General features: G+C 36.2%; 3 protein-coding genes and 1 long non-coding RNA gene across 9 annotated transcripts; 1 reads left to right on the top strand and 3 right to left on the bottom strand.

The window, feature by feature from the left end:
• Positions 1-65: 65 nt before the first annotated feature.
• On the bottom strand, positions 66-2,462 carry LOC126622073 (ras-related protein RABA5b-like). Its single transcript, XM_050290727.1, has 2 exons — positions 2,014-2,462; positions 66-710 (listed from the first exon to the last, which is right to left on the bottom strand). The coding sequence occupies exons 1-2, from the start codon at positions 2,342-2,344 to the stop codon at positions 394-396; spliced, it is 648 nt and encodes a 215-aa protein (XP_050146684.1). The 5' UTR covers positions 2,345-2,462; the 3' UTR covers positions 66-393.
• A 6,144-nt stretch (positions 2,463-8,606) lies between these two features.
• On the bottom strand, positions 8,607-13,588 carry LOC126622074 (uncharacterized). 6 transcript variants are annotated; one of them, XR_007623318.1, is made up of 6 exons: positions 13,193-13,588; positions 11,278-12,285; positions 10,364-10,478; positions 10,207-10,269; positions 9,143-9,212; positions 8,607-8,945 (listed from the first exon to the last, which is right to left on the bottom strand). It is a non-coding gene; the product is annotated as an uncharacterized LOC126622074 (long non-coding RNA). The 6 variants fall into 6 exon arrangements; XR_007623322.1 differs by having other exon boundaries at positions 9,143-9,205; XR_007623317.1 differs by having other exon boundaries at positions 8,607-9,212.
• A 1,935-nt stretch (positions 13,589-15,523) lies between these two features.
• LOC126620893 (cysteine-rich repeat secretory protein 55-like) lies at positions 15,524-16,562 on the top strand. The gene has a single exon (XM_050289201.1). It carries the CDS (start codon positions 15,524-15,526, stop codon positions 16,424-16,426), a length of 903 nt encoding a protein of 300 aa, XP_050145158.1. The 3' UTR covers positions 16,427-16,562.
• LOC126620891 (asparagine--tRNA ligase, cytoplasmic 2-like) lies at positions 16,550-19,596 on the bottom strand. The gene is made up of 8 exons (XM_050289200.1): positions 19,097-19,596; positions 18,688-18,927; positions 17,884-18,474; positions 17,616-17,801; positions 17,454-17,518; positions 17,239-17,368; positions 17,066-17,124; positions 16,550-16,946 (listed from the first exon to the last, which is right to left on the bottom strand). Exons 1-8 carry the CDS (start codon positions 19,514-19,516, stop codon positions 16,763-16,765), a joined length of 1,875 nt encoding a protein of 624 aa, XP_050145157.1. The 5' UTR covers positions 19,517-19,596; the 3' UTR covers positions 16,550-16,762.
• Between the last annotated feature and the right edge of the window lie 5,655 nt (positions 19,597-25,251).

The following is a 25,251-nucleotide window of genomic DNA, read 5'->3' as shown; positions in this document are numbered from 1 at the left end:
GTCCAAAAAAAGTTGAAAGGGTTTGTAATTTAGCTGCTTAAGAACATTTACCTATGCACCAGATATCTCGAGTTCGAATTCTCACTCCCCCGATAATGATTTTTCTCTTCTGCACTCTTGTTTGCAACTAAAAAAGTTCAATTTCCAAATAATTAATAATAAAACCCAACCAAAGCTGAAAATAAAACCTCCAAAGAATTCAAAACTGTTCAAAATCAGATTGTGGACGTGCTCCCAGGATTCCCAACACAACACTGTAATGAGAAATTGAAATTTTAGAAAACTATGAAAATAGTTTTGTTGATATATCTAATCCCCAATTGAAGATTTATGAATGACTGCTGGGGGTGAAGGAACACCCTGAATGGAAACGTGAAACCCAAGGAATAGGGATCATCCACCGCAACAAGAGAGATTCATCCGGCTCTTCGAGTCTGCTCCGTTTTTCATCAGGCTTACTCGGTTCACAGACAACTCGGCCTTGTAGGAATCAGAATTTAGGACTTTGCGGCTGACGTTGTTGTAAATCTCCCGGATTACTATCTCAAAAGCCGTTTGAACGTTGGTGGAATTCAGTGCAGAAGTCTCCATGAAGAATAGCCCTTCTTCCTCAGCAAGGTTTTTGCCTTCTTCCAAGCTCACAGCCCTAATGTCCTCCAAATCACACTTGTTTCCTACCAGCATCCTTGCTACCGTTGTTTCACAATGAGCTGCGTAATCATTCAATTAAGCGTTAACTGTCTGACCCTCGATAAATTAGAAATACGAATATGAATGTCAAAATGATCAGAAAGTTAAAACAAAACCTGCAAACTAATTAAGGGGTAATACCAACAAGTTCTATAAGCATCTTAATGAATCCAAAGTATTAGCCACTGAATTACTCTAAGTTGCAGCTATTTGTAAACACACAAAAATACTAAGGTTCGTATTTGTTAGACGGGATATTTCTGGAAGAAACTTCGGCTGCGGAACAGAATATAATAAGCATTCACGATCAATTTCTTACGCTTTCACTAAATCATGTCAAGCACATTGCACAATTTGAGGAATTTAGAAACATAAGCAAAACTATATACCATTGGAAACGAAAGGAAAACTATAAGCAAAACCTATTTAATTATCAAGATAAAATTTCATTATTTCTTATATAACAAAGTATTTTTTAATTTCTTTGAACCCAATTAGATGTCTTAAACATTTCCAATTTAGCTAATATTTTGCAAAGATGATCTATGAGGTACAATTGAAAAATAAACGGTTCAAATCGTTAATAGTCGATGTAGTGTGAACCCTACAACTAATTCTTATTTTTATAAAAAAATGAATATCCATTCCCTTAAAGATTCCATTTTATATATATATCTTATACATTCGAACGGTTGCTAACTACTAGTAGCAATATAATTTGTATGGTCTACAAGTAGTAACCATAACCATTTATCACCACATTTGCCGATACGAATAAAAAAATTGTGTTGTTAGTTTTTTAACATATTAGGTTTGTAACTTATTTTTTTGCTTTTGGATTTTATTACTTATTTTATTTGGGTTACATGTTAATTTAACTTGTACGAATGATTGCTATTTCAATTTGTATAAATTTATGAATACCAAACCATCCTAAAATACCGAAAATAATTCAAGAATTCCAAAAATTAGGAATACCAAAATTTTGGTTTAGGAATAGTCTTCAAATTCCCGTCCTGAAAATTTTCGGTTTGCGATTTGAGATTCCATTTTCGATTTGGAATCTCATACCGAACCACCCCTAATTTCATTAACCAAATAATCTCTTCATTGTTCCTACATTTTCTCACAAACCAAACGGAAAAATCAATCTGGGTAGGCAAAAACTTACTGGTAAAGAAAAACACAGCTAAAACAATCACCCTCTGCTAACCAAAACTTGATATCATCCAAAACCCACAAAAATTCTTCATTTTCCCGCATTTTCTCACCAACCAAACAGAAAAAACCAATCTTTAACAAAAAGATCATGCAAAAACTTACTGGTAAGCTCATCGAGCCAGCGCTTGACGCTCTCGAAGGTGGTCTTCCTACTGATATCGTAGACAATCAGGGCGCCAACAGCGCCTCTGTAGTAAGCAGAGGTGACGGCCCTGAAGCGCTCTTGGCCGGCGGTGTCCCAGATCTGGGCTTTGATCATTTTGCCGTCGATTTCCAATTCTTGGGTCAGAAACTCGACCCCGATTGTGGCCTTGTTGTTGGGGTCGAACTCGTTGCGGGCGAACCGCGAGAGGAGGTTGGACTTGCCCACCGCCGAGTCGCCTATTAGCACCACCTTGAACAAGTACTCCTCTCCTCCGAGCCCTTCCTCCATTGGGTCTCTCTCTCTCTCTCTCTCTCTCTCGGTTTCTCTCCGTGAGTTTTCTTCGAGACACTGACTTGCTTGGACTTTTTATGGAAAGGAAAGGCGTTTTGTGCGCGTGTGTGTGCATGCGAGGAAGTTCGGGTTAGTTTTGTAGAGATTGAAATTAGCTTAGGACAATGCTGCGTAATTGGCGGGTTAATCAAATTTTGGTGATTTTCTTAATATTTCTTTTTGTTGTTATATATACTTTTTTATCCGTTGAGTTTTGGGGTTTGGCCTTTGACTTGCGAGTGGGATATTAAGGAAACCACACTTAATTCTAATGACATGCTTTTGTCCATCACAAGCACAATTACAAATCAATTACATAGTGGTATGTGTCTCAATTTATTCATATAAAAACGCGTTAATAAATTTAGGTGTCGTCACCGTAGTATCTCACTCACGTGAATGTTTCTTGAGACAATAACTGTGTTCATCATTAAGCGCACATTTTGTCCATTCAGTTATAATTAATGTTTTTTCACTATTAAAATAAAAATCATAATCGTAATTGTTCATTTTTTTTATAATCGTAATTGTTCATTTGCATAACCATTTAGCCATTTATTGAACTAATCAACAATTTTAATTACAAAAATCCTCAAGAAAAACCATCCATGTATTCTTTACATATTAATTGCTACAAATATCTAATTTAATTAATTTTTTGTTAAAGTATTTTTAAATAATTATTAAGAAAATAGAATTCTCCAATTATAATATTTTTTTAAAAGAAAAATAACGAAATTCATTAACACAAAGTATATCCTACCCTTTATGGGTGTGTGGTGACCATAAATGGCTTTTATTTGCATGCAGATACAAATTAAGCTATAATTAATCGATATGGTTGTGTCGGTTAAGTGGGTACTCATATTGAAAGCAAGCCGGACAGCGATTTGTGACAATATTTATTGGAAAAAAAAAATTATTTGGACGTTATGATAGCATGTGGTTTCATTTGATGATAACAAGAACATCGATCACCATTTCAATCATGACATGAATGTTACAATTAAATCGTCACGCGACGTTTCAAATTCGTATATAGTAATTGATGAGTTTATAAACACACCACATGACGGCATGCGTTCCCATAAAGCATGCTCTACCATGCTTATGCTAGTTTTCTTGTTTCGCATTTTGTTATGGTACACAAGTGAGTACTTCAGTATTATTATTTTTTATAATAAAAAAATAGTTAAATCACTTTTTAGTAATGATAAGGACAAAATTAACGGGAGCTAGGCTTAGAAACTAAAGCCCAGCACGCAGAATAAAAGGCCCAGAGTGCACCAATTACTTTAATTCCAACATGTGCCCCTGACAAAAGTATTTCTCCGTCAGCCCATTCCGTTAACTTCCTTAAGCCCAAGTCCAAATTTCAGTCCTCTCAACAGACCTTAGTCCAAAAATAAATAAAAAACCAGAAGGAAAAAAGAAAAAGAAAAAAAAGAATCAATTCTCTGAAGGAGTCCTTCCCTACAAAACCTCCATTTGTAGTAAGAAAATATGCCATGCTTAAGTTAAGGGGGATTAAGCCTACTATATGTGTAGTAAGTAAAAGTTCTCAGATGGGTACTAGGTTAATCTGGAAGGATGAATAGGTTACAACTTAAAAATTCAAAATCAATTTTCAATTTAATTTTCACATTCACAATACATATCAACTTATCATACACATATGCAGTAAAAAAGATAAATAAAATATTCACATAGTATGTAGGATTTAACGAGGCAAAACCCACTACTGAGAAATTCCTCGGCTCCCAAGCCAATACACACGCTAAGAGAAATGAGTATAGAAAGACTTACAAAACTCATTCAACTAGACACACCTATTAGTAGGCAGTTTTGTCTTCACGCTTTGCTACTCATGTAGAATTATCAAAGAGGCGGGTCATAAGCCAACTTCCAACAACACTGATATTGTCTCTACTTTGGTAATTATCACTTACATAATCTGTCAGGTGTGGGGTTTTATTATAAAATTATCAGAGAGATGGGCCAAGGACTCATTACCAACAACATTGATATTGTTCCCAACTTGGTAATTACCACCTGCACAATCCATCATGTGTGAGGTTTTATCACAAAAAACCTCGGTATTAGTTGTAGTGGGTTTAAGATATTTAAACTCTTTTTTCTTTCTCTAGCTGATGTGGGATTTCAACACATCTCCTCACGTGAGACCTAATTAGTGGGTCACACATAGAAGATCCACACATCGGCAACCACGTGAAGTCAATAGGACTCAGCTTACATGCGGGGCGAAGGGAACCCACCCATCATGTGACAATACAATACTGGCCCGCTCCCTGGTTCTGATACCATGTAGAATTATTAGAGAGACAGGCAAAAGGCTCATTACCAACAACACTGATACTGTCCCCAACTTGGTAATACCACCTGCAAAATTCGTTAGGTGTGCAGTTTTATCACAAAATGCCTCGTTATTAGTTGGAGTGGGATTATGATATTTAAACTTTTCTTTCTTTCTTTCTTTCTCTAGCCGATGTGGGATTTTAACATTTGTCATAAAAGACCTCGGTATTAGTTGGAGCGATGTTAGGACATTTAAACCCTTCTTTTCTCAGAGATATGGTCGATATGGGATATTTCAACAACTCGATCCCTCTTCAGCATTTGAGTGAAAGTGGCACGACACTAACGTGGTCGTTAATAACTTTCTTTTTAAACTTTGCAAGATACTAACGTGGTTGTTAGTCACATTCTTCCCGAACTCTATAGGATAATAATGAAAGGAAAAACCTTGCAAGGGCTTATAAGAGGTTGGGCTACTCCCATATTGCCAATTTCTTTTATGGTGGAAGGTCAACTTTCTTCACCCAATTCGTGTTGTCCACATGTTTGGCTTGAAAATTCACCATGCGTGAGAAAGCGTGTGAGAATATGAAGGTAAAATAGTCCCACATTGGTGAAAAGAGAAACTTTGTAAAGGCTTATAAGACGTTGGACTACTCCTTATATGACCAATTTATTTTATGGTGGAACCTTAATTTTCTTCAAATAACATGATCATGCAAATATATAAAATAATATAATTTTTAAAGACCAACCAACTCCGTTTGACGGCTGCCGTCAAACTTGCTTTCAAAAATAATATTTAGACAATGCTTTTTTTATTAGCACCCCACAAAATGTTGAATGCACCTCACATTAAAATTTAATATTAAATGACTTATTTACCCCACTATGCAATGACAATTTTGACCTTATTAGGTTTTAAAAAAATGAAATAAAAATCTCAAAATACACCCCAAATCACTAAACCCTATTATTTATCTTCTCAACTATCAAAACCCTCCCACCCTCCATTGTTGAACAAAACCCTAATCAATGAAACTATAAACATGTTGATTGAGAAAAAAATTTCGGAACCTTCACATGAGGTAAGACTTCATATGCCTTTTTCATATCCCTTATGGCCTCAACTATGTTTCATCGGTGGTTTGGTTAATTTCATATTCCTTTTTTTTTTCTTCCATTGGTTATTCATTTTCTTCTTTGCAGGTTACAAATCCAGCCAGTGATCCTCTTAGAGAAGGTTTGGTTATGTCCCTTGAAATGAACATTGGAAAGCGACAAAATATTTTGGAGGTTGGACCTAAAAATGCATCACAAGTTTGTTGGCATGTACCACTCTGCCTATTGATATTGAGTTGTATGGTTCTTAACAAATAATTGAGGTGTATGATTCTTAGTAAATAAATGAGGATTTGATAATAATTTTTGGTGTATTTAAATAGGATAGCATACAAGGCAATACCTCTATAGGGGATAGTGAGGTTGCAACAACGAGCGTTGTTGATTACACAAACGCATTTAAAACTGACAAGGTAACTATTTTTAGTATATTGAATGTGCATCTGTGACTTTCATGGAAACTCTTGCATTCTTTTATGCAGCACAGTGCATTAGGTTCATAATAGGGAATAACATATGGGTTGGAATCTTAGCATGTCTACAAACATTTTGTTAGTGGAAAATGGCAATGATCTTGTATGTACAGGTGTTCAAAAGTAAAAATGATTTGCTTGATTGGACTCGCGCACAAGGAAAAAAGAATAATATGGTTATTGTCATTAAGAGGTATAATGCGGGAGGGGTTGACCGAAGGAGGAAGAGAGCTCGAATAACATTTGCTTGTGAGAGACATGGTGAGTATCGATCCATATTGAGGAAGTCTGATATTAATGACCAAAATTCTGATGCAAATAATAAGAAGAAAAAAGAACCCAGGAATATTGGTACTAAAAAATGCGGATGTCCATTTATGTTGAAAGGAGTCAATGTTGGAGAAGGAGATGAATGGAAATTGGAGGTTGAGTGTGGGGTGTATAGAAGATGTGGGGTGTATGTACAAAATATAAGGTGTATATTGAGAATGTGGGGTATGAGGGTATTATGGAAAAGTATGTGGGGTGTATTAAGATAATTTTTAAGTGAAAAAGTAAATGTGGGATGTATTAAGTATGTGGGGTTTATTCAACAATTTGTGGGGTGTTAATATAATAAGCCTTGGACAATCTGACATTCATTTTTCAAAAAGAAAAACTCTTGCAAAAACATTCGTTGAAAACCGGTGATTAAATTTGCTACGCACTAAAATGCAACGGAAGCGGCGTTATTTTTTTAGAGTAAATTACAAAAAATTACCTCAATTATGGATTGAACTATAATCTCATACCTTATGTTTGAAAAATTACAATGTCATACCTCATCTTTCAAATTTGTTGCAAAGTCAAACATTCGTCAATTTTTCTATTAATTTTTCTGTTAAATGCTAACGTGGGCTTCACTCCCTAGTCCAACTAGATTAAAAAATTAATTAAATAACAAATTAATTTAATATTTTTATAAAATAAGTGGGACCCACTCTCACCAAATTTATCTGTAACCAAACACCCACAATCTCCATGCCAATTTCAAACAAAAAAACCCTAATTTCCCCCAAACCCAAACCCTAACCCTAATTTCAAATTGTTAGCCCTAATCACCCCCACATCAATGTCTGCACCATCATTGTCGTCGCCCACAACCTCTACTAGGAAGCCCCAGCCATTGCCGTGAACCTAAGAGGAGACGGTGCAGCCAAGGAGGGGCCATCAGAACTCGAGTCAGTGGAAAGAGTTGGTGGTGATCGTGGCGACCAGGTGCAACTACGAGTTCGGCGAGTCATCGAAATCCACATGCAATGTCGCCGCAAGATGAAGAATTTCTTGTAGAGACACCGCGCTGTGAAAAAGTGCCTCAGACAGAGAACTAATTATGGGTGGCCTTTCTTTGAGAACCAGAGAACCAGAGCGCCTCGAGCCATGCCCATCTTTGCTATGCCCATGGAGGAGATGCCACATCAGCAAGAAGAAGAAGAGATGGAGAGATTTTTCGAAGATGCCTCGTTTTTGTAAGGACTGGCGGCAACATCAGTTAAAGAGAGGGAGAGAGGCGGTGGCGGACGACGATGGTGTAGAGTGGAGATGAGAAAGGAAACAGAAAAGTGTAAAGTGGAGATGAAGAAGAGGAAGATTATGGGGGAGTTTGGTTTCAAAGATTAATTTGGTGAGGTTGATGAGTTTGTAGGGGTGGGTCCCACTTTGTTAATAAAAATATTTAAATAAATTTATGATTTAATTTTTTAATGCATTTGGACTAAAGAGTAGGGCCAATCTCAAGCCACGTCATCATTTAACAGAAAAACTAACGGATGTCTGACATTGAAACGAATTTGTAGGATAAGGTATGACATTGTAATTTTTCAAACATGAGGTATGAGATTATGGTTGGACCTATAATTGAGGTGGTTTTTGGTACCCCTTTTTGTATTTCAAAACTAATGGTAGCAGCCGCAGCCTTTTTCCTTTCTTCTTTAAAGGACAAACCATATTCTAATGCATAATTTATTTATAGAGTTTATAGGGTTTTTATCACAAATGGTTTCTAAAACTGACTCTCACCATCAAGATGGTCCTTGAAATTGAAAACCAATTAATGTAGTCCCTGGAAATAAGTGTCGCAAATCAATATGATCATTCCGTCACAATTCTGTTAAAAATTCTGTTAAATGTTGATGTGGCACATAAATAGGCCCCACAAGATTTACGGGTTTTTATCACAAATGGTCCTTGAAATTGACTCACACCATCAAGATTATCCCTGAAATTGACCCACACCATCAAGATGGTCCCTAAAATTGAAAATCGATGAATGTAGTCCTTGAAAATAAGTGTTGCAAATCAATATGATCATTTCGCCACAATTCTGTAAAAAATTTGTTATGTGCTGATGTGGGTACAATAATTAATTAAAAAGTTGTCTAGATACCTTTTTGCACAATAGAATTTTTTTCTTATAGTAGGACCTACTCCGAAGAGAGATCCCTTACATAAATTCTCAAAGGCACAAGACTTAACCAAGGTCTAAGAGGGGGTTTGGAAATAGTTTTCAACAAAAAATTGATGCACCTCAATTATAACCTCATTATCTCAAGGTAGACCTCGCCATTCTTTGAGTCACCAGATCACCAGGGAAATGACATGCCCCGATCCTAATATCCCCAAATACCAGGATAGACATGTGATGCCAACACCCGAGTGTGACGAAGCCATTTTAAACATGCATACAGATGAAATATGTGATTAGAAACAATATACTAAAGCAGAACCGTGGTCAGAGCATATAACTAATCAAGAATAATGTGAAAGAATTATTATAAAAAGATACGAACTGAGGAATGGATCATACACAAAGTAGACTCGAAGATGCTTAAGCAGAAGTGCCGTGACGCCGGGATCGTGTGCCTCGAATCTAAATCCTTAAGGGGGCGTAAAACCAAAAGAGTGAGTGGACCAATGTTTATAATAATAGTACTAATAATAAGAAAACCATTTTTTATGAACATATTAATCTCCTGTTTTGAAAACACATATAATACTACATAATAGGTTTTCTGAAAACTGTAGCATGCCATGAAAACGTTCGTAAAACATGTACATGTAAAACAATGCTCAATAATGGTGCTATAGCTGCCCGAGGGCAAATCTGTAAATCTCATCAATATTGTACTCACTAGGGGTATCATAGTGGCCCGAAGGCATAACCATCACTAGAGGTGAAGCTATATGACACTAGGTTACGCCAGTGAAGAAACCATGGTCCATCACCCAAAGGTGAATTTGTACGACTCTGGGTTGCGCCAGAAAAGAGGATATAACATATATATGTATATGCAGTGGGTCCATCACCCGAAGGTGAAGCTGTACAACTCCAAGTTATGCCAGAGAAGAAATGGGGGCTCTATCACTCGAAGGTGAAGTTGTACGACTCCAGGTTACACCGGAGAAGAAACCTATACATATAACATATCATACCGACACTAACCCCGGGCTAGTGAAGCTGGGGGCATATCATCAATATCATAAACTGTATCCTATGACCATAGACGTCTACATACCGGGTATATCATCAATACCCGCTAGATAAGCACCGAAAACATACCTCAAAACTCATATGCAATCACCAGAGCTCAAAAGCTCAAAGTCTCAACATAAAAATCCATGATAATTCATATCCGTAAATCCAGAGAATTTCAAATACGTAAATCCAAATATTCATAACCGTTAGTAAAATGTCAATTCAATAAATCATTAATATTTCCTTACAATTTAAATAATTCATAAATTCTCCTCAAGTCATAATTATAGAAATCCGTAAAAATATAATATAAAACATACTCAAATCATGAAATATGAAATGCATGCAAACCTAATATTTTATAAAAACATGCAATTAAGAAGGGGTCCACTCACAAGTATTTCATTGCCCGAGAGCCACTCGAACTAGCGAGGTGGTATCACTTCCAACTGATGCACCTAACCACATATAGAGGTCATTTAGTAAAACTCTATTAAAACGATCGAATTTCAGAAAACGGATAGCTGATTCGGATTCGGCAAGTCGAAAAACCTAGGAGGGACCTCGGGTTCTTCCATACGCTGCCACAAGGCGGTGGCCTGGAAGGCCACATGTTGATGTGGGTCGCCAGAAAGGTCGCCGGCGCCGCCGTGGTCACCACCGTCCACTGCAGTAGAGCACATGCCACATCCCAAAACTCGAGGTGTGAGATTAAGAGAATAACTAGACAAAGTGGTTGTTCAAGGGTGTAAAACATATCTCATTTTAAGATTATCTCAACGAAAATTTAAATTCCACAATTCCATTAAATCAAACTACAAAAGTCAATTTTTGAGAAAAAAAATTAAAGATCTCATGATAATATACAAACTACAAAAACGACCTGAACCGTAAAATTCACCGAAAATAGCTCGTTCAACCAAAACGAGTGAAAATTTCCAGATCCAAAGTAGACACATGAATCTAAGTTGTGTCAAAATTTCATTGATTTTCGAGTTCGGGAATTATAGGAAAATTTAAATCTAAAACAGGCATGCTGCTGTTTTCCTGTAAAAACAATTTCAGCAGCACCAAATTACTTTGTAAATAAACTGTCTATATTCCAAAGAACAAAAATCTGAAATTTTGCAAAATACCACTTAGGTAGTAGAAACACACCCTTAGTTTTAAACATAACCAAGTTCATAGTGGTTCTTCAAAAGTCATTCATAAAACCTTATAGATTATAATGAGTTCACAAAAGGCTTTCAAGGCTTCTTACAAGGAAACATATTCAGGCCATTTGAGGAAAATGTACATGTGCAAAACTATATAAGCCAAAAGACGAGTAATTACATATACATGGTTTTCATAGCCCAGGTAAGTAGAAACTTAAACCCACCGAGGTCGACATCATTTTAGTCTACTACGCACAAAAGGATCATTTACAGATAGAGACTAACTATACAAACACTTTGGCAGCTCACCCAAAGGAAGTGTACGTCTGGACTCCCTTCTACTATCCCACACTAGAGCTGCCACTTGAAAATTAGCTAGCCGACTCTACACACTTGAAAGTACATGTTTAGAAAAACGGGTGAGCATAAAATGCCCAGTAGGGGGCTTTCAGTAAGTCTGTAGTCATTTAAAATTTATGGTGCATGCCAGAAAATAATAAAAGTAATTCGAAAACATTTATATTCATTACCACAAAATCCAACAATCTTAAATATGCTCCAAAAATGCTTGGAGGTAACATATGACAGAAAAACCAAAGTTTTAGAACATTAGTAGCTTTGTTAACAACGGTACAACACACTGGTTCAGAAGTCACTTCCTTTGTCATAAGAATAATAAAGCCATTATCATTTAAAGAAACACAAACACAACTAATCTCAAAGATTTTCTATTATCCCAAACAAGTGACTAGCAGATTGGAACGAACAATAGTAATAACTGGCCAATTTACATATCACACGTATTTATCACTTTGATAACTCATTCTCACATTCCATACATGGAGCTCTTCCCGGGGAACATTGGGTCATTGTGCCCATAATCAACAACATCACGAGTCATTGTGCACAGGTATTATACTACTTTCCATATTCTTTCACAATTTGAACATTCGTATCAAAATGCTTCAAAATTCGATATTGAGTAAAATAAGAGGCATGCACATCAAAACAAAATCTTGAAAAATCATTTCAATCATTTTAAACTCACCAAAGTTGTAGCAACGGAATTCGAATCATTAAGATCAAACCATAGAGAAATATTTTCTTCACTTCTTTCATATAATCGAAAAAAGAAAAACACTTTAGGTAAGCTTCAAATAGTGCTCAAATGCCAACAATCCTTGATCAAGTAAAAATGAAAATCCAAAATATTTCTTTTTGATTAAAACTCCCCTACCTCAACACAATTTCTTGATATTCAACTCCCAGGGTGTTCGTCAACTTGTTCCATAGTCACCTTGGTCTTCTCCTCCTTATCTATAAAAAGAAAAATCATCACACACCACTTATACAAAATATCAGACAACGAACCCTAATTCAAGATTAATTGGGGGCTTTAATCAAACACTTGATGCTCAACTCTAAAACTATAGCATGAACTATGATACTTTCCTGTTTCCTACTCCCACCCAAACTAATTCATGGGTTATCAAACCAAATAACAATTAGATTCCAAGGGTAAGAAATAGATACCTTAAATGGAGACAAAGGAAAGATCCTCACTTGTTCTAATCTTTACAAATAGAGGAAAGGAAAGCTAATTTCCTCCTCCTTCAATTTTTGTTTTGACAATTTAAGGGATAAAAGGGATAAATCCTTTCATTCCTTTCGGCTGAAAGGGAAAACAGCAATATGAGGGGGTTTTCTAGAAACCCCATCCCCTTTTCCCTTTTTTTTTTAATTTTACATGAATTCTTTTCTTTTAGTTCTTCTCTTTTCAAGCCAAAGCTTGGTCTCAAAAGTAAGAGAACTTTTAATGGCCGCAAGCAATTCACTCTTAATCATTACCTAAAATTTTGAGGATATTACAGCACAGTACCTCCAGTAGAGACGTGCATCGGCCATGACGCACACCCACACGCAGACCATGGAACTGAGATGGGGTCCTGGTCATTGGATTGGATCCGGGTTACGGTAAGTGGGTTGGGCCTGGGTTAAGATAAATATGTTAGGGTCAATGAGTTGGGCTTGATACATGGCCCAAAGGTTTGTGCCTGGTTTTGAGTTGCAGGTCGAGTCAACCCGATTCCACATCGTAGGTTGGGTGGACTCCACGAAAAAGAAAGTTGGAGGTTCCAAAGCTTTGATCAACCTCGAATCTCAACTAAACCTAGTCCTTCTACATACCAAAATGAAGCCCAAGGAACAACGAAGAAGATTATACCTTTGGTTTCCTCAGCTGTGGTTGGAGTTGGCCGAAAAAGGGTTCGAAGCCGTCGGATATTCGCCGAAATTTGGGGAATTTTTCCTCCAATTGATCTGCACCAGAATTTCATAAATATGCATGTCTAACCTAACAATTAAAGTTAGGATATCTAGATAAGGAAGATTAAGGAAGTCCCGAGACTCATCATCATCGGAAAATCGAGGAATCGCCAGGAAAATCAAGAATAGTGGCAATGGCCACTGTGCGTTTCGAACCATCCACCTGGCGACCAAAGCAAGTTAGGGGAAGTGATGGTGGTCTGGGCGGTTTGCCGAAGGAAGGGTGGCGAGGTGGTGGTTGGTTTGAGGTGAAAATGGTGAGTAAGGGGTCCGTGGGTGTGCTCCGGGGGGGGGGGGGGGGGGGTGGGGGGGGGGGAGGGGAAGGGTAATAGAAAAATGAGGGAGAGAGAGATCGAGAGAGTCCCAGAGATTGGGGGAGGGGAAGACATGTGGCACAAGGGGAAGTGGGGTGTAGCCCTAAGTGACAGATTTTTATAAATTAACAAAAATATCTAGAATAGTGAAATGACTATTTTACCCCTTAACTTCATAGCTCCATAAAACGTTCATCATAACTCCAATTTCGATTCCGCTTGCGCCCACACCCTCGTAGTGACGAGTGCTACAAGGATATGCCAAGAAAATGAATCTTATGTGACACGACAAGGTGGTCAACAAAAATTAACGTTTTTGCCTCGAAGGGCATTTTCGTAATATCTCATTTTAAAATTATAGAAACCATAATATTTAGGGATGGGTCGTTACAGAAGCGCCGAACAAGCTCTCCAATATTAAAGTTGTGAAGATATTGATCACCTAAATGTTAACGGTGATGTCCCAAAAGTCGTTGCCAATCAGCCAAGTCGTCATCAAAGGTGATCTTGATCCAGGTTCAATTTGGTGAAGGTGTCGAAGTGTGTAAAGTTGGATGTATTGAGGTTTTTTTAGAGAATAGACAGCGAAGAAGGTAGAGGAATGTGGATTGGGATTAGAGGTGATTGTAGGACTGGGTTTTTGGGTTCACAATTTTTTATTAACAATTAAATTATTAAGCCTATTTGTAATTTTTTTTAATTTAGTTAGGCTTGTGTGATCCATTTCTGTGTCACATCAGCACATAACAGAATTTTTGACATAATTGTGATGGAATGACTACATTGATTGGGGACCCTTATTTACGGGACTACATTGATCAAATTTTAATTTCAGGGATCACTTTGATGTCACATGTTAATTTCAAGGACCATTTTGATGTCACAGGTCAATTTCATGGACCATTTTGATATCGCGGGTCAATTTCAAAAACAATTTGTGAGAAAATAGGACTTATGAAACCCATTTATGTGCCACATCGTTACTTAACGAAATTTTTAACAGAATTGTGACAGAAGGACCACATTGATTTGTGACACCTATTTTCAAGGACTACATTGATTGATTTTCAATTTTAAGGATCATCTTGATGGTGAGAGTCAATTTCAAGAACTATTTGTGATAAAAACCTAAGTTTATATAAAGTTACATTAGATAAGCATGCAAAGAAAAAAACAATAAAAAAGGTGGGTTAATTTAAGATAAATCCTAATCACGAAAACAATTGCGTTATGATATAACCATGTTTATTGATGAGGGTGAAAACCCACTAGATATTATCAATCATGCGGTGAGGACCGATACCGTATATGCTAGGGTTTTTATGCCGATTGATTTGGTATTGTTGTGTTTTGAAAAAAAATTGCTTCTGCTGTGCTGTGAGAATAAGCTTATTTTTGCTGTTCACGTTTTCAGATTTTTTTCATCAAAAACTATGAAAATAAGCTGTTTTTAAGTATTTACCAAACACATTTTTTAGTTCAGTTTTTTTTTATACCCACTTTTTATAAAAGTACATCAGTACCAAGTCAGTACTAAATCATGGTTTTTTAAATATTAATAAACTAATCCAAATTAGGCCATTAAACACAAACTTAGATTATATGAATGTATATGTGTGCCAAACTTACTTGAATGAGTTTTTTTTTCTGAAACGCTTACTGCTTTAGTGATAGAAAGCACGAGAGATAAGCTTAGACTAAAGTAGTTATGATTAAAAGAAGCACTAGCCTAAGATATTACAAACTCAAATCGTTCTGGAATGGCCAATTTTACTCTAGGTTTGAATCTGTTGACTTGAACAAGAGGGGAGCCAAGGAATCTAATCTCCTACTGGAAGCCTTTACTTTCCTTTTTCCAGTCTTTGGTGATATAATGTAGTGAGCCAACAAAGTCAAAAATGTGTGCTTAATTTGTAATGGCTTCCCCACTTCCACTTCCATCTCCACTTCACTGCTTGTCATATAAACAACCACCTCACAAAATCTATCTTCAGCTATGCTTTGAAGTGAGTCAAAATATGAAGATTATGAACTTTTCATACCACATTCTTCTCTATTTGCTAGTTTTAAGCAATTGCAGTGCAGAATCTCAAGATCCTTTGGGAGATTTCTGCAACAAAGATAGCACTAAAATAAGTAATGGCACTCAAATATCACAAAATATTGATAGCTTGTTGGCTGAATTGGTTCCGAAAACTGCCTCAACCGGCTTTTTGGCTACCACCTATGGGGAAAAGCAAGACCAAGTTTATGGCCTGGCTCAGTGCAGAGGTGACGTTGTGGGCACCAAAGACTGCTCAAGTTGCATCCAAGACGCTGCGAAGCAAATCCGCCAGCGCTGTCCGAACCAAGCAGACGCGCGAATTTGGTATGACTATTGCTTCTTGAGGTACAGTGACAAGAGCTTCATTGGGGAAGTTGACACATCATATGGTATATTTTACTATAATGTTTACAATGTGACCGACCCCGAGAAGTTTAATGAGGAATTAGGAGCTCTGACAGATAAGATTAGGAAACAAGCTGTTGTGCCGGAGAGTGGAGGGCTCGGGAAAGGTGAGACAAAGCTATCACCATTTGTGACACTCTATGCTTTGGTGCAGTGCACAAGGGACTTGTCTAAGCTAGGCTGCTCTCAGTGCCTAGCTATTGCAGTGGGAAATTTCCCAACTTTTTGTAACAACAGAAAGGGATGTAGAGTTTTGTATAGTAGCTGCTACGTTAGATATGAGCTCTATCCATTTTTCTACCCTCTTGATTCAAACAATACCCTGCATGCCGTGGATGATAATAATGTAATGGCTATAGCTTATCCATAAAATTTGTACGTCTAGTATACGATATTCCGAAAAGAAGATGTACAAAGTGCAATAAAGAGGGGCACTGAACCGTGTTTTATTATCTGTTTGTTAAGTTGTCCTTAAAGCTAATGGAATTCCATATTTTGGTGCCAAATGATTCAAATTTCAAAGAAAGAACGGACAAATTTTTACAAGGCTTGCATCCCCAATTACAAACAAATTTACAAGGTTTGCATCCCAATCACAAATCTCCTTATTCGTTCACATGTATGAAATCATATGTTTTCCATCAATGTATGTACACAATTTTTCACCCATTAGGCCCTTTACATGTTAATTTGTACCCAAAGTAGACTAGTAGTTGGCTTTGCCATGGCTTCTGGGAAAGGGGATGACATCCCTTACATCATTCAGGCCAGTAGCAAACAGAACGATATGATCAAACTCAAGATTGAATCCCGAGTGCTTAACCGTTCCATGCCGGCGAAGATCCAAGTACCATTCATACTGCTGCGCTGCCAATCCCAACTCCTTAATCCTGCAAACAAGAAACACCAAAATTTGAGATTTATTTATTAGTTTCATTGGTCACAAGAAAGAAAGAACAACCTTTTGAGTTTTTGGCTATTATATAAGATTATTAATGCAAGTGAGTACCTTGCAGTTAGAATGTTGATGCGCTCCTCATTTTGGCTACCAGAAAATAATCTCCCAGCCTGAGAAAAATAAGCATTTTTCAGTAGTTTTCAATTAATTTGCACTTTTGTAGGGATGGGGAAGCTTTGATAAAATGTTTCTCATGGTTTCTTAAAGTGCAAGTATGAGCTTACCTTTGGAACAACCATATCAAATGCTGCAACTGTTTTTCCATCATCGTTCAACCGGACATAAAATGGCTTGGTTTCTTTTGGATAATTGTATATAATTACAGGCTTCTTGTATATCTCATCAGCCAAATAACTGTAATGCATGAAAAAAAAAATGTTAAGAACCTCAACTGAGATACTGGTTAATTTAGTTATTACCACAATGTTCATTTGCATACCTTAGATCTGCTTCAGTTAGTGAAGCACCCCACTCAATTTTTGTCTCAATTTTCTTGTCTGTAACCTGGCAATTTAAAATCGATTAACTTTCGTAAATAATATAGCTGGAGAAAGAAATGATTGTCAGAATTATACTCAAGGACAATGTTATATAGTAAAACCTTCTTTAATGCATCTAATGCTTCACTGTAGGAAACTCTTTCAAATGAACTTGAAATGATCGACTGAAGGCGATCAATTCTGGTTTTGTCGATTCGTTGAGAAACAAATTTCATATCTTCGGAACAATTTTCCACTACCCATTTGCAGAGGAACTTGAAAAAGTCATCAGCACAATTGATTGCTTCCTGAAAGCTCGAGAAGGTAATTGTTAGATGTGACAAAGAAAGAGATAACACACCTACTCATGCCAAAAACATAAACTTATACCTCTAATTCTGAAAAGGCCAATTCAACTTCAAGCATCCACATTTCTGCAGCATGTTTTGGGGACTCTCCTTTCTCTGCTCGAAATCTTGGCCCAAATGAGTACACATTTCCAAGGGCACAAGCGTAGCTCTCCAGATGCATCCGGCCAGAAGCGGTTAGATAAGTTGGGCTAGAGAAGTAACCCTCAGAAGATTTAACATTGTCAACCTTCTGAGAAGTTTTCGGCTTTGATTTCTCTCTTGCTTCCAGTTGTGATGCTAACTCATTTGTTTTGTTTAAGTCCTGCATTGCAGCAGCTACTGCTTCCTTATTGCTGTCTGTCCTCTTGAGTTCCTCTAGTAAGTTACTTTTCTCTTTTACTGCAGCCTTGATAACATCTAGACTAACACCATCAATTTCAGCAACAGCTTTCTTAGGCTCCTCCTTTTCACCTGCTTCGGTGAAAAGGCTAGTGACATGGAACTTTTCGCTGGATCCTTTGCCGTCTGTAGTTGTTATAATGGGTACTTGCACCGAAAGAAAACCATTGTTTTGACAAAATGTGTGAGCTGCAAACTCCAAGGCATTGCGGATTCGCATAACAGATTGCACCTAAATAAGTAAGTAGAATATGTAATATCGTATTAAGGAATCACTAGACGTAAAAAACGTAAGCTGTTAGGAAATAAACCAGAGTGTACATCAATCATATGCACCCTTTGTCATGATCAAAATTTAATTGCATTATGTCAAACACTTAATTTCACAACAGATATAAAAAAGTTGAAGAAGCGCAACCAAATAACAATGGGAGATGCAAATTACCGTAGTTGTCCGCTGCCTAATGTGGCAAAATTCCCTTAGTTTATCTAGAGGCACACGTTTTTTGGATAATGGATACGTGCTATATTCTACTATTCCGATGTGATGGACATGATCCACTTTCAGCTCGATAACATGTTTGCCCTGTAGTACCGAAGGTTTCTGCAGCAAGCCTTCCACTATGACGCAAGTTCCAGTATGCAAGAGCTGGCCTGGGGGAGCCAGGGAGGATTCAACGACAACCTGAGAAACATCAAATACAACTTTCATCATTGCCTATAAAAATTCATTTAAAAACTTGGATAATTACTCCAAGTAACAAAATTATTTGTACCATCTCTAAATTTGTGTGTCGCATATGGTACAAAATATCATCAGTTGAGATGGTATAAATAGTAGTGCTCGTATTTACCTGAAGGCTTGCAACGCAAGAACCATCCCCAACTTTCAAGAAGACAGTGGAAGGTGGCGGAGGCTTATGAAGCGCCGCCTCCAACTTGTCCTTAAGAGGATAATTGCCACCACTTCCTCCTCCCAAAACCTTGACAATTGTTCGTAAAAAAGGTATCCGAGACTGAAGAATTTCGACGCAGCTGACGTCTGACCTTGGTTCGGGTTCACCCGGCACATGATCACCATCTATACGTGGCACAGGCTCTTTCCTGACCTCCTTGGAGGACTTCACCCACCCTCCAATCACAACCCTCTCACCAATTAACTCCAAACCACCATCCCTTCTCTCCAAGATGGTTTTCAAGAGCACCCGTTTCGAGTACTTGAAGGGGCTCAATCGGGTGGTACTAGCTGCTGCCGCTGTTTGTTTGGATTCCATTTCGAGATGGAGAAACGAGAGTTGAAGAATGAAATAAGATTAGAATAATGGTGAAGATGTGATTGGGACATTGTTTGCTGGGTTGATATAAGAGGGTTAAATGCTTTGCTTGGGATAGGAGAGAGTCTGAGATTTCGGGTTTTGGGAGATGTTGGGATGAAGGAAAGGGATTGTTTCTGGGAAGTTTTTGTTCAGAAGACATTGGATAGGTGTGGGAGGCAAGGTTTGGTATTCTTCAAAGTTGGGCATTCGCGGGAATTTTCAAGCCTGATATAACCGACTTTAACCGTTTTTCCAAATTTTTGGTCTCTTGTTGGAAAAGGAAACCTATGTTGAAAGGCACATCTGTTTATTTGATTCCTAATGCCACAAGATTTAACCTAATATCTAAGCTATATGATTTTCTCATTTTTAATAGTTTCTATTAAGAAATGTCATTCAAGATATTTGAATTCAAAATTTACTTTAATTAAATGAAAACTAAGTGTTACTAGACCAAATAATCATATCCTTATTATTATCATTATTTGAGATTTTCTAAAGGGAAAAATTAGTATCTGGTCCCTAGTTTTTATTGTTCATTGACTAACACCTTATTAGTTTTCAAATTTTGATTCAAGTCCTTAGCATTAATGTGATAATGAATTTACATGTTTATTATATAATTTTTTTAATATAAAAATTAGTAATTAATTTAGGGTTTAATACTCACATCTCTATTAAACTTCTAATTAATTTTCAATTCAAACATTTCCAAAATAATAAAAAATTAAATTAAATTAAGTTTGTACCTATTAGTTTTTTTTTATATATAAAAAGATTCTCAATTTTTTAATCTTAAATGTACCCATTCATATAATTTTTCAATTTTTTTAATCTTAAATGTACCCGTTCTCAAATATATCAATTTGTTATATGTAAAATGTACCCTTTTTTAATATAAAATCCATTCAAATTTTTTAATCCATGTTTAAACTTATATGGGTACATTCTTTTTCGTTGATTTGAGAATGTATCCATGTTTTGGTACAATAACTTTTTTTGTTAATTTTGGTTAATGTACCCATACATATATGTATATACACACACAATATAATAGAGAGAATAATTTATATTTTATTATTTTTAATCCCATAAATTATGGGTTTTATTTAAAATCTCATTAATATAAACAATTAAAATTTTCAATTTTTAATTTTTAATTAAAAAAATATAGTAACTTACATTATTACATTAATATCAGGGACCTCAATAAAAAACTAAAAACTAACAAGATTTCAATCAAAGAATATTGATAGATAGGGACCGCATCCAAAGTGTCTATTTCGAAAGTTACATGATAAACACCCGAAATAATGAAAGGTCTCATCTTCCAAAAGCTATGTAGATATCTACCTCCCATGCATGATGATGCAAAGTGATGTAATGCTACATGCATACATGTACTTTGTGGTGTCAATTATACTGTTTTGCAATCCTTTCGCGTCAATAAATTTCCATTTGTCGGGTGCTCAATTTACTGTGCATAACACATTTTGGTTCGATTCTTCATTGTACTTTGTTTTGACAAGAGAAAGTTTTCATACTATTCTCATTTCTTTTTTTTTTCCAGACAAGATTCTCTCTTATGCACAACATTAATACCTATATATTACAGATAATAGATACCACGTTACTTGGTGAATGAACCAACAAACTAGCAAAAATGTGGCTTCTAAAATGGGACAACAAAAAAATAGGGATGTTGTTGTTTTTGATACACAACATTAATATTGAGGTTGGGTTAAACCACACAATTTATTCAATGACAATTTAGTATCAAACTCATCATTTATACGAGAGTAAATCTAAGAGTTTACACTTACAAATGACTATTTTTTATTCATGAGAAAAAAAGTTTATGCAAGAAGCAAAATCCAGAAGCGTCATTTGCCAAGTCTGAACCTTTTTATTTATTTATTTATATTTGTGTGGAGGATTTCTAATGGTGCTGGGACCTGGAAACCCTGATGCTGGTATTGTAGGGTAAATTCTTTTTGTGTAAACCACACAATTTGTGTACACTGCAGAATTGCTCTCTAGGGTGAAGATTTGTCACCACGCTTCTGATTTGCAAACTCAAAATCTCATTCCTTTCAAAATATAAAACTGGAACAATGTCTGACATATAGGATGGCAAAAAGTCCAACGAGTTTGGTTCGCCGCAGATACCTGATAACGACAAGACAGCACCTAATCAACCACGATTGATTTATCACGAGCGTAAAACCGGTTGTAGAAGGTTCAGTTTCACCACAGACATTCGAAGTCCGTTATAAATTAACTGTTTAATAATGGGCACAAACTGGCCTGTGGTAGAACAAGTCAAATTAACCACGCGCACGTAAGTCCGTTGTAGTTGGCTAAAACTACCACGAGCCAAGCATGCTATTGCAAGAATTTTACTTGCAGCACGTTTCTAAATCTATCACGGGCTGTAAGTATTATAGTTGCAATTTAATTTTTAGTTCAACCAGTCGGATGTATATATATATATATAACGACAAGGCAAAAAATAAACTTTCATGATACTCAAATTGCCCTTTTCCCATTAAAATTTAAAAAAAAAAAGTTATAAACATATGTAAGGTGATTAGTAAGTTTATTATTTTTCAAAATTTACTTTAATAAAAAACAATAATATCAAAAATAAATACAATTAAACAAAAAGAAAAGTCAATTGCTATACGTGTAAGCTTGCAACAAGAGGTTAGTTTATTCTATAAATATAAAGGGAGCATGGCAAAACTTAACTGCTCGAGGTTAAAATTTTGAATTCCCTAAAATGTCTCTGCTTATTGAAAATTCACTGAACAATTGATCAAATAATTTAGGGACAAATTAATCAAATACCATACCTAATCTAAATTACATGTTAATAGAGCCTTGATTGTCAACCAAAATTTCAAAAAAATAACATTTTAACCCTCAAATCAAAACTGAATAAAAATAAAAATAATGGGCATTTAGTAATTACATAAACCCAAAATTTATTGATTTTTACGTTAATCTCACTTCTCTCCTCTTCCTCTCCAAAAAAAAAAAAAATCCTCTTTTTTCTTTCTTTATAAATTGTGTTGTAGTTTTGTGGATGTGACGATACTTTTGAAATTAAAAAGTAAATTTGATTGCACATGCATCGCATATGTTATAGTTACTAGTTAAAATTAAAAATTATAAATCACAATACCCTTTTCTCCCACTGCAACCCGCGTCAGTATCATGTTGCTAGGGGAAGCTGTGGAGGACGCTATTCTCTTCGTTTCCAAAAAAGTTGTCAACTCCCGTCATTTACAGTTTCTTTGTAGTGCACAAAGGAGGAGGGCGAGGGAGAAACATGAAGAGCTCTATAAAGAGCCTTAATATGGATCAATCGAAACGTAAAAGCACGTTCTCATAACTATTGATTAATATATCACTACCAACTCATCACTGCCAGCTCATCAAAACAGTTGTGAAGGATTGGATAATGTGTTAGTTGAAAGAGTTTGTTACTCAAAACTTATGAACTAGTCATCTAGTCAGCTATATATAGCTATTGTAAACAGATTGTAAAGTTTAGATCATTGAGTTCAATACAAAATCTTCATTCATTCTTTCTCACATTTCTCTTCTCTCTGTAAAACTTCATTTATTGGTTTTATAATTGTTCATCTCTGCTATTTCTCCAATGTAGTTAACATGGTATCTGAGCCAGGTTAAAAGTTTCATTTGAAGGTTATGTTTTCAGTCCATTTTCTCTGAATACTTGAACAATTAGAATGGATATTACTTGAACAATTAGAATGGATATTTTTTGGGTTTTTCAAGTTTTTTGTTGCTGGTTAAGAATTACGGTTCTACAAGGTGAATTGTAGTGAAATGTGAATGAAAGGTGCGATGGGTTTTGATGGTTTTGAAGATGGGTTTTTATTCTTGTTTCTCTACTTCACTGAAATTCTGCTCTGTTTCTTTTGTTGGGTTTGATTTTTTTACAACTCATGATATGTTTGGAGAAATGGGTGTGAAATCTTGCATTCTGGCATATACAAGTTTATGGTTTGTACCAAAATGACAAGTGTAATGTCTGAGAAGATTGTTCAGGAGCTAACTGAGGAGTGGTGCAATATTTTCCTTATTATAGCCTACAATATCGAGTCTAACCAGCTCAATTGTTAGCATGTATCTACTGTAAGTCCGGTTATATGATGAAGTTTGAAGAAGTTGTTAATGTTAAATCCCACGAAGGGTAATTCCGTGATGTGAGTATGTAAATCCCATGAAGGGTAGAAGAAGTTGTAAATCCCATGAAAGGGTAATTTCGTGATGTGAGTAGGTAATCCTACATAGATGTTGATTTTTTGTTGTTGAAATTGTGAAGGCCGATGCCTTTGTTAAGAGTAGTTGTTTTTGGTAAAATCTACAAAGGGTGATCCCGTGATACTATAGTTAAGGCCAATGCCACACTATAGTTTGCTAATTTTCTGTTTTAAAGGCCAAAACCAATGTTAAATGAAGTTGTTGATGGTAAATCTCACGAAGGGTAATCCCCCAAGAAATTGTTATAACCGGCATGAGGGTGTTACAACTTTATAAGAGGTTGTTCTTTGATTGAAGCTCTTGTGAGAGGCAAAGAAGATTGTATCTACAAGGGGTGCAAATTTCTATTTGGTTTGCAATAGCTATAGAGGTGTAGACATCAGTTTGAAGGGCTGAAATTCTTTGGGAAGAACCAATATGAAATTGCACCGTTCTTGAGTATGGATTTAGGTTCTGGATACCTATCAGTTTAGTGAATTTCTGGGTGGTACCTCTTCAAGCTCATGTAGCTTTCATGTTTATGGGTTCAATTTTCTAGAACTTCTGTTTTTTAACTATGAGCAAGTAGCATCTATACATTTTATCACCAAGTGTTAACAATGAGCAGAACTTTGGCCACGAGGTTGGTTTGGGGTCTGACATCTGGAAGACCGCAGTTGAGAAGAAAATGAGGAGCCAAAGCAAGCTTAAATTGTTGCAATCTCATGGCACAAAAACCTTTTTCAATCAAAAAGCATCACCAAAGATGCGATTTCTCTCTTTCTCATATGTTCCTTCCTCATTCCAGTACCTATGCAAGATTTTAATGGAACAAGAACACCCTGCAGTGAGTCCATTTGTCCATATTTCAATGTTTGGTATTTGAGATTTTGCTGCGATTTCTCTCTTTCATAATTCTGCATTTCTCAAAGCACTCATGCAATCTCAAACAGGGATATCCAGTTAAGATTGAGGGGGTATGTTGAATATATCACTACCAACTCATCACTCCCAGCTCATCAAAACAGTTGCAAAGGATTGGATGATGTAATAGTTAGTTGAAAGGTTACTCAAAGCTTATGAGCTAGTCCTCTAGTAAGCTATATATAGCTATTGTAAACAGATTGTTAAGTTTAATTCATCGAGTTCAATACAAAATCTTCATTCATTCTTTCTCACATTTCTCTTCTCTTTGTAAAACTTCATTTCTTGGTTTTATAATTGTTCATCTCTGCTACTTCTCCAATGTAGTTAACAAGAACGTCATTCGATGCAAAACTCCAGGAACATCATTTGGTTTTTGATGAGGTAAGGGAAGGAGAATTCATCAATTTCTGAAGCTCAAGCATTTGGGGCATTATTTTAGTCTCAAAGTCCTTTGGTTGGAGGTATCCACATAAATGTGAAGCCTTTAAGTG

Source organism: Malus sylvestris, chromosome 5 (assembly GCF_916048215.2).
Source record: "Malus sylvestris chromosome 5, drMalSylv7.2, whole genome shotgun sequence".
Taxonomy (NCBI): Eukaryota; Viridiplantae; Streptophyta; class Magnoliopsida; order Rosales; family Rosaceae; genus Malus; species Malus sylvestris.
This window is presented reverse-complemented; position numbering and strand designations above follow the sequence as displayed.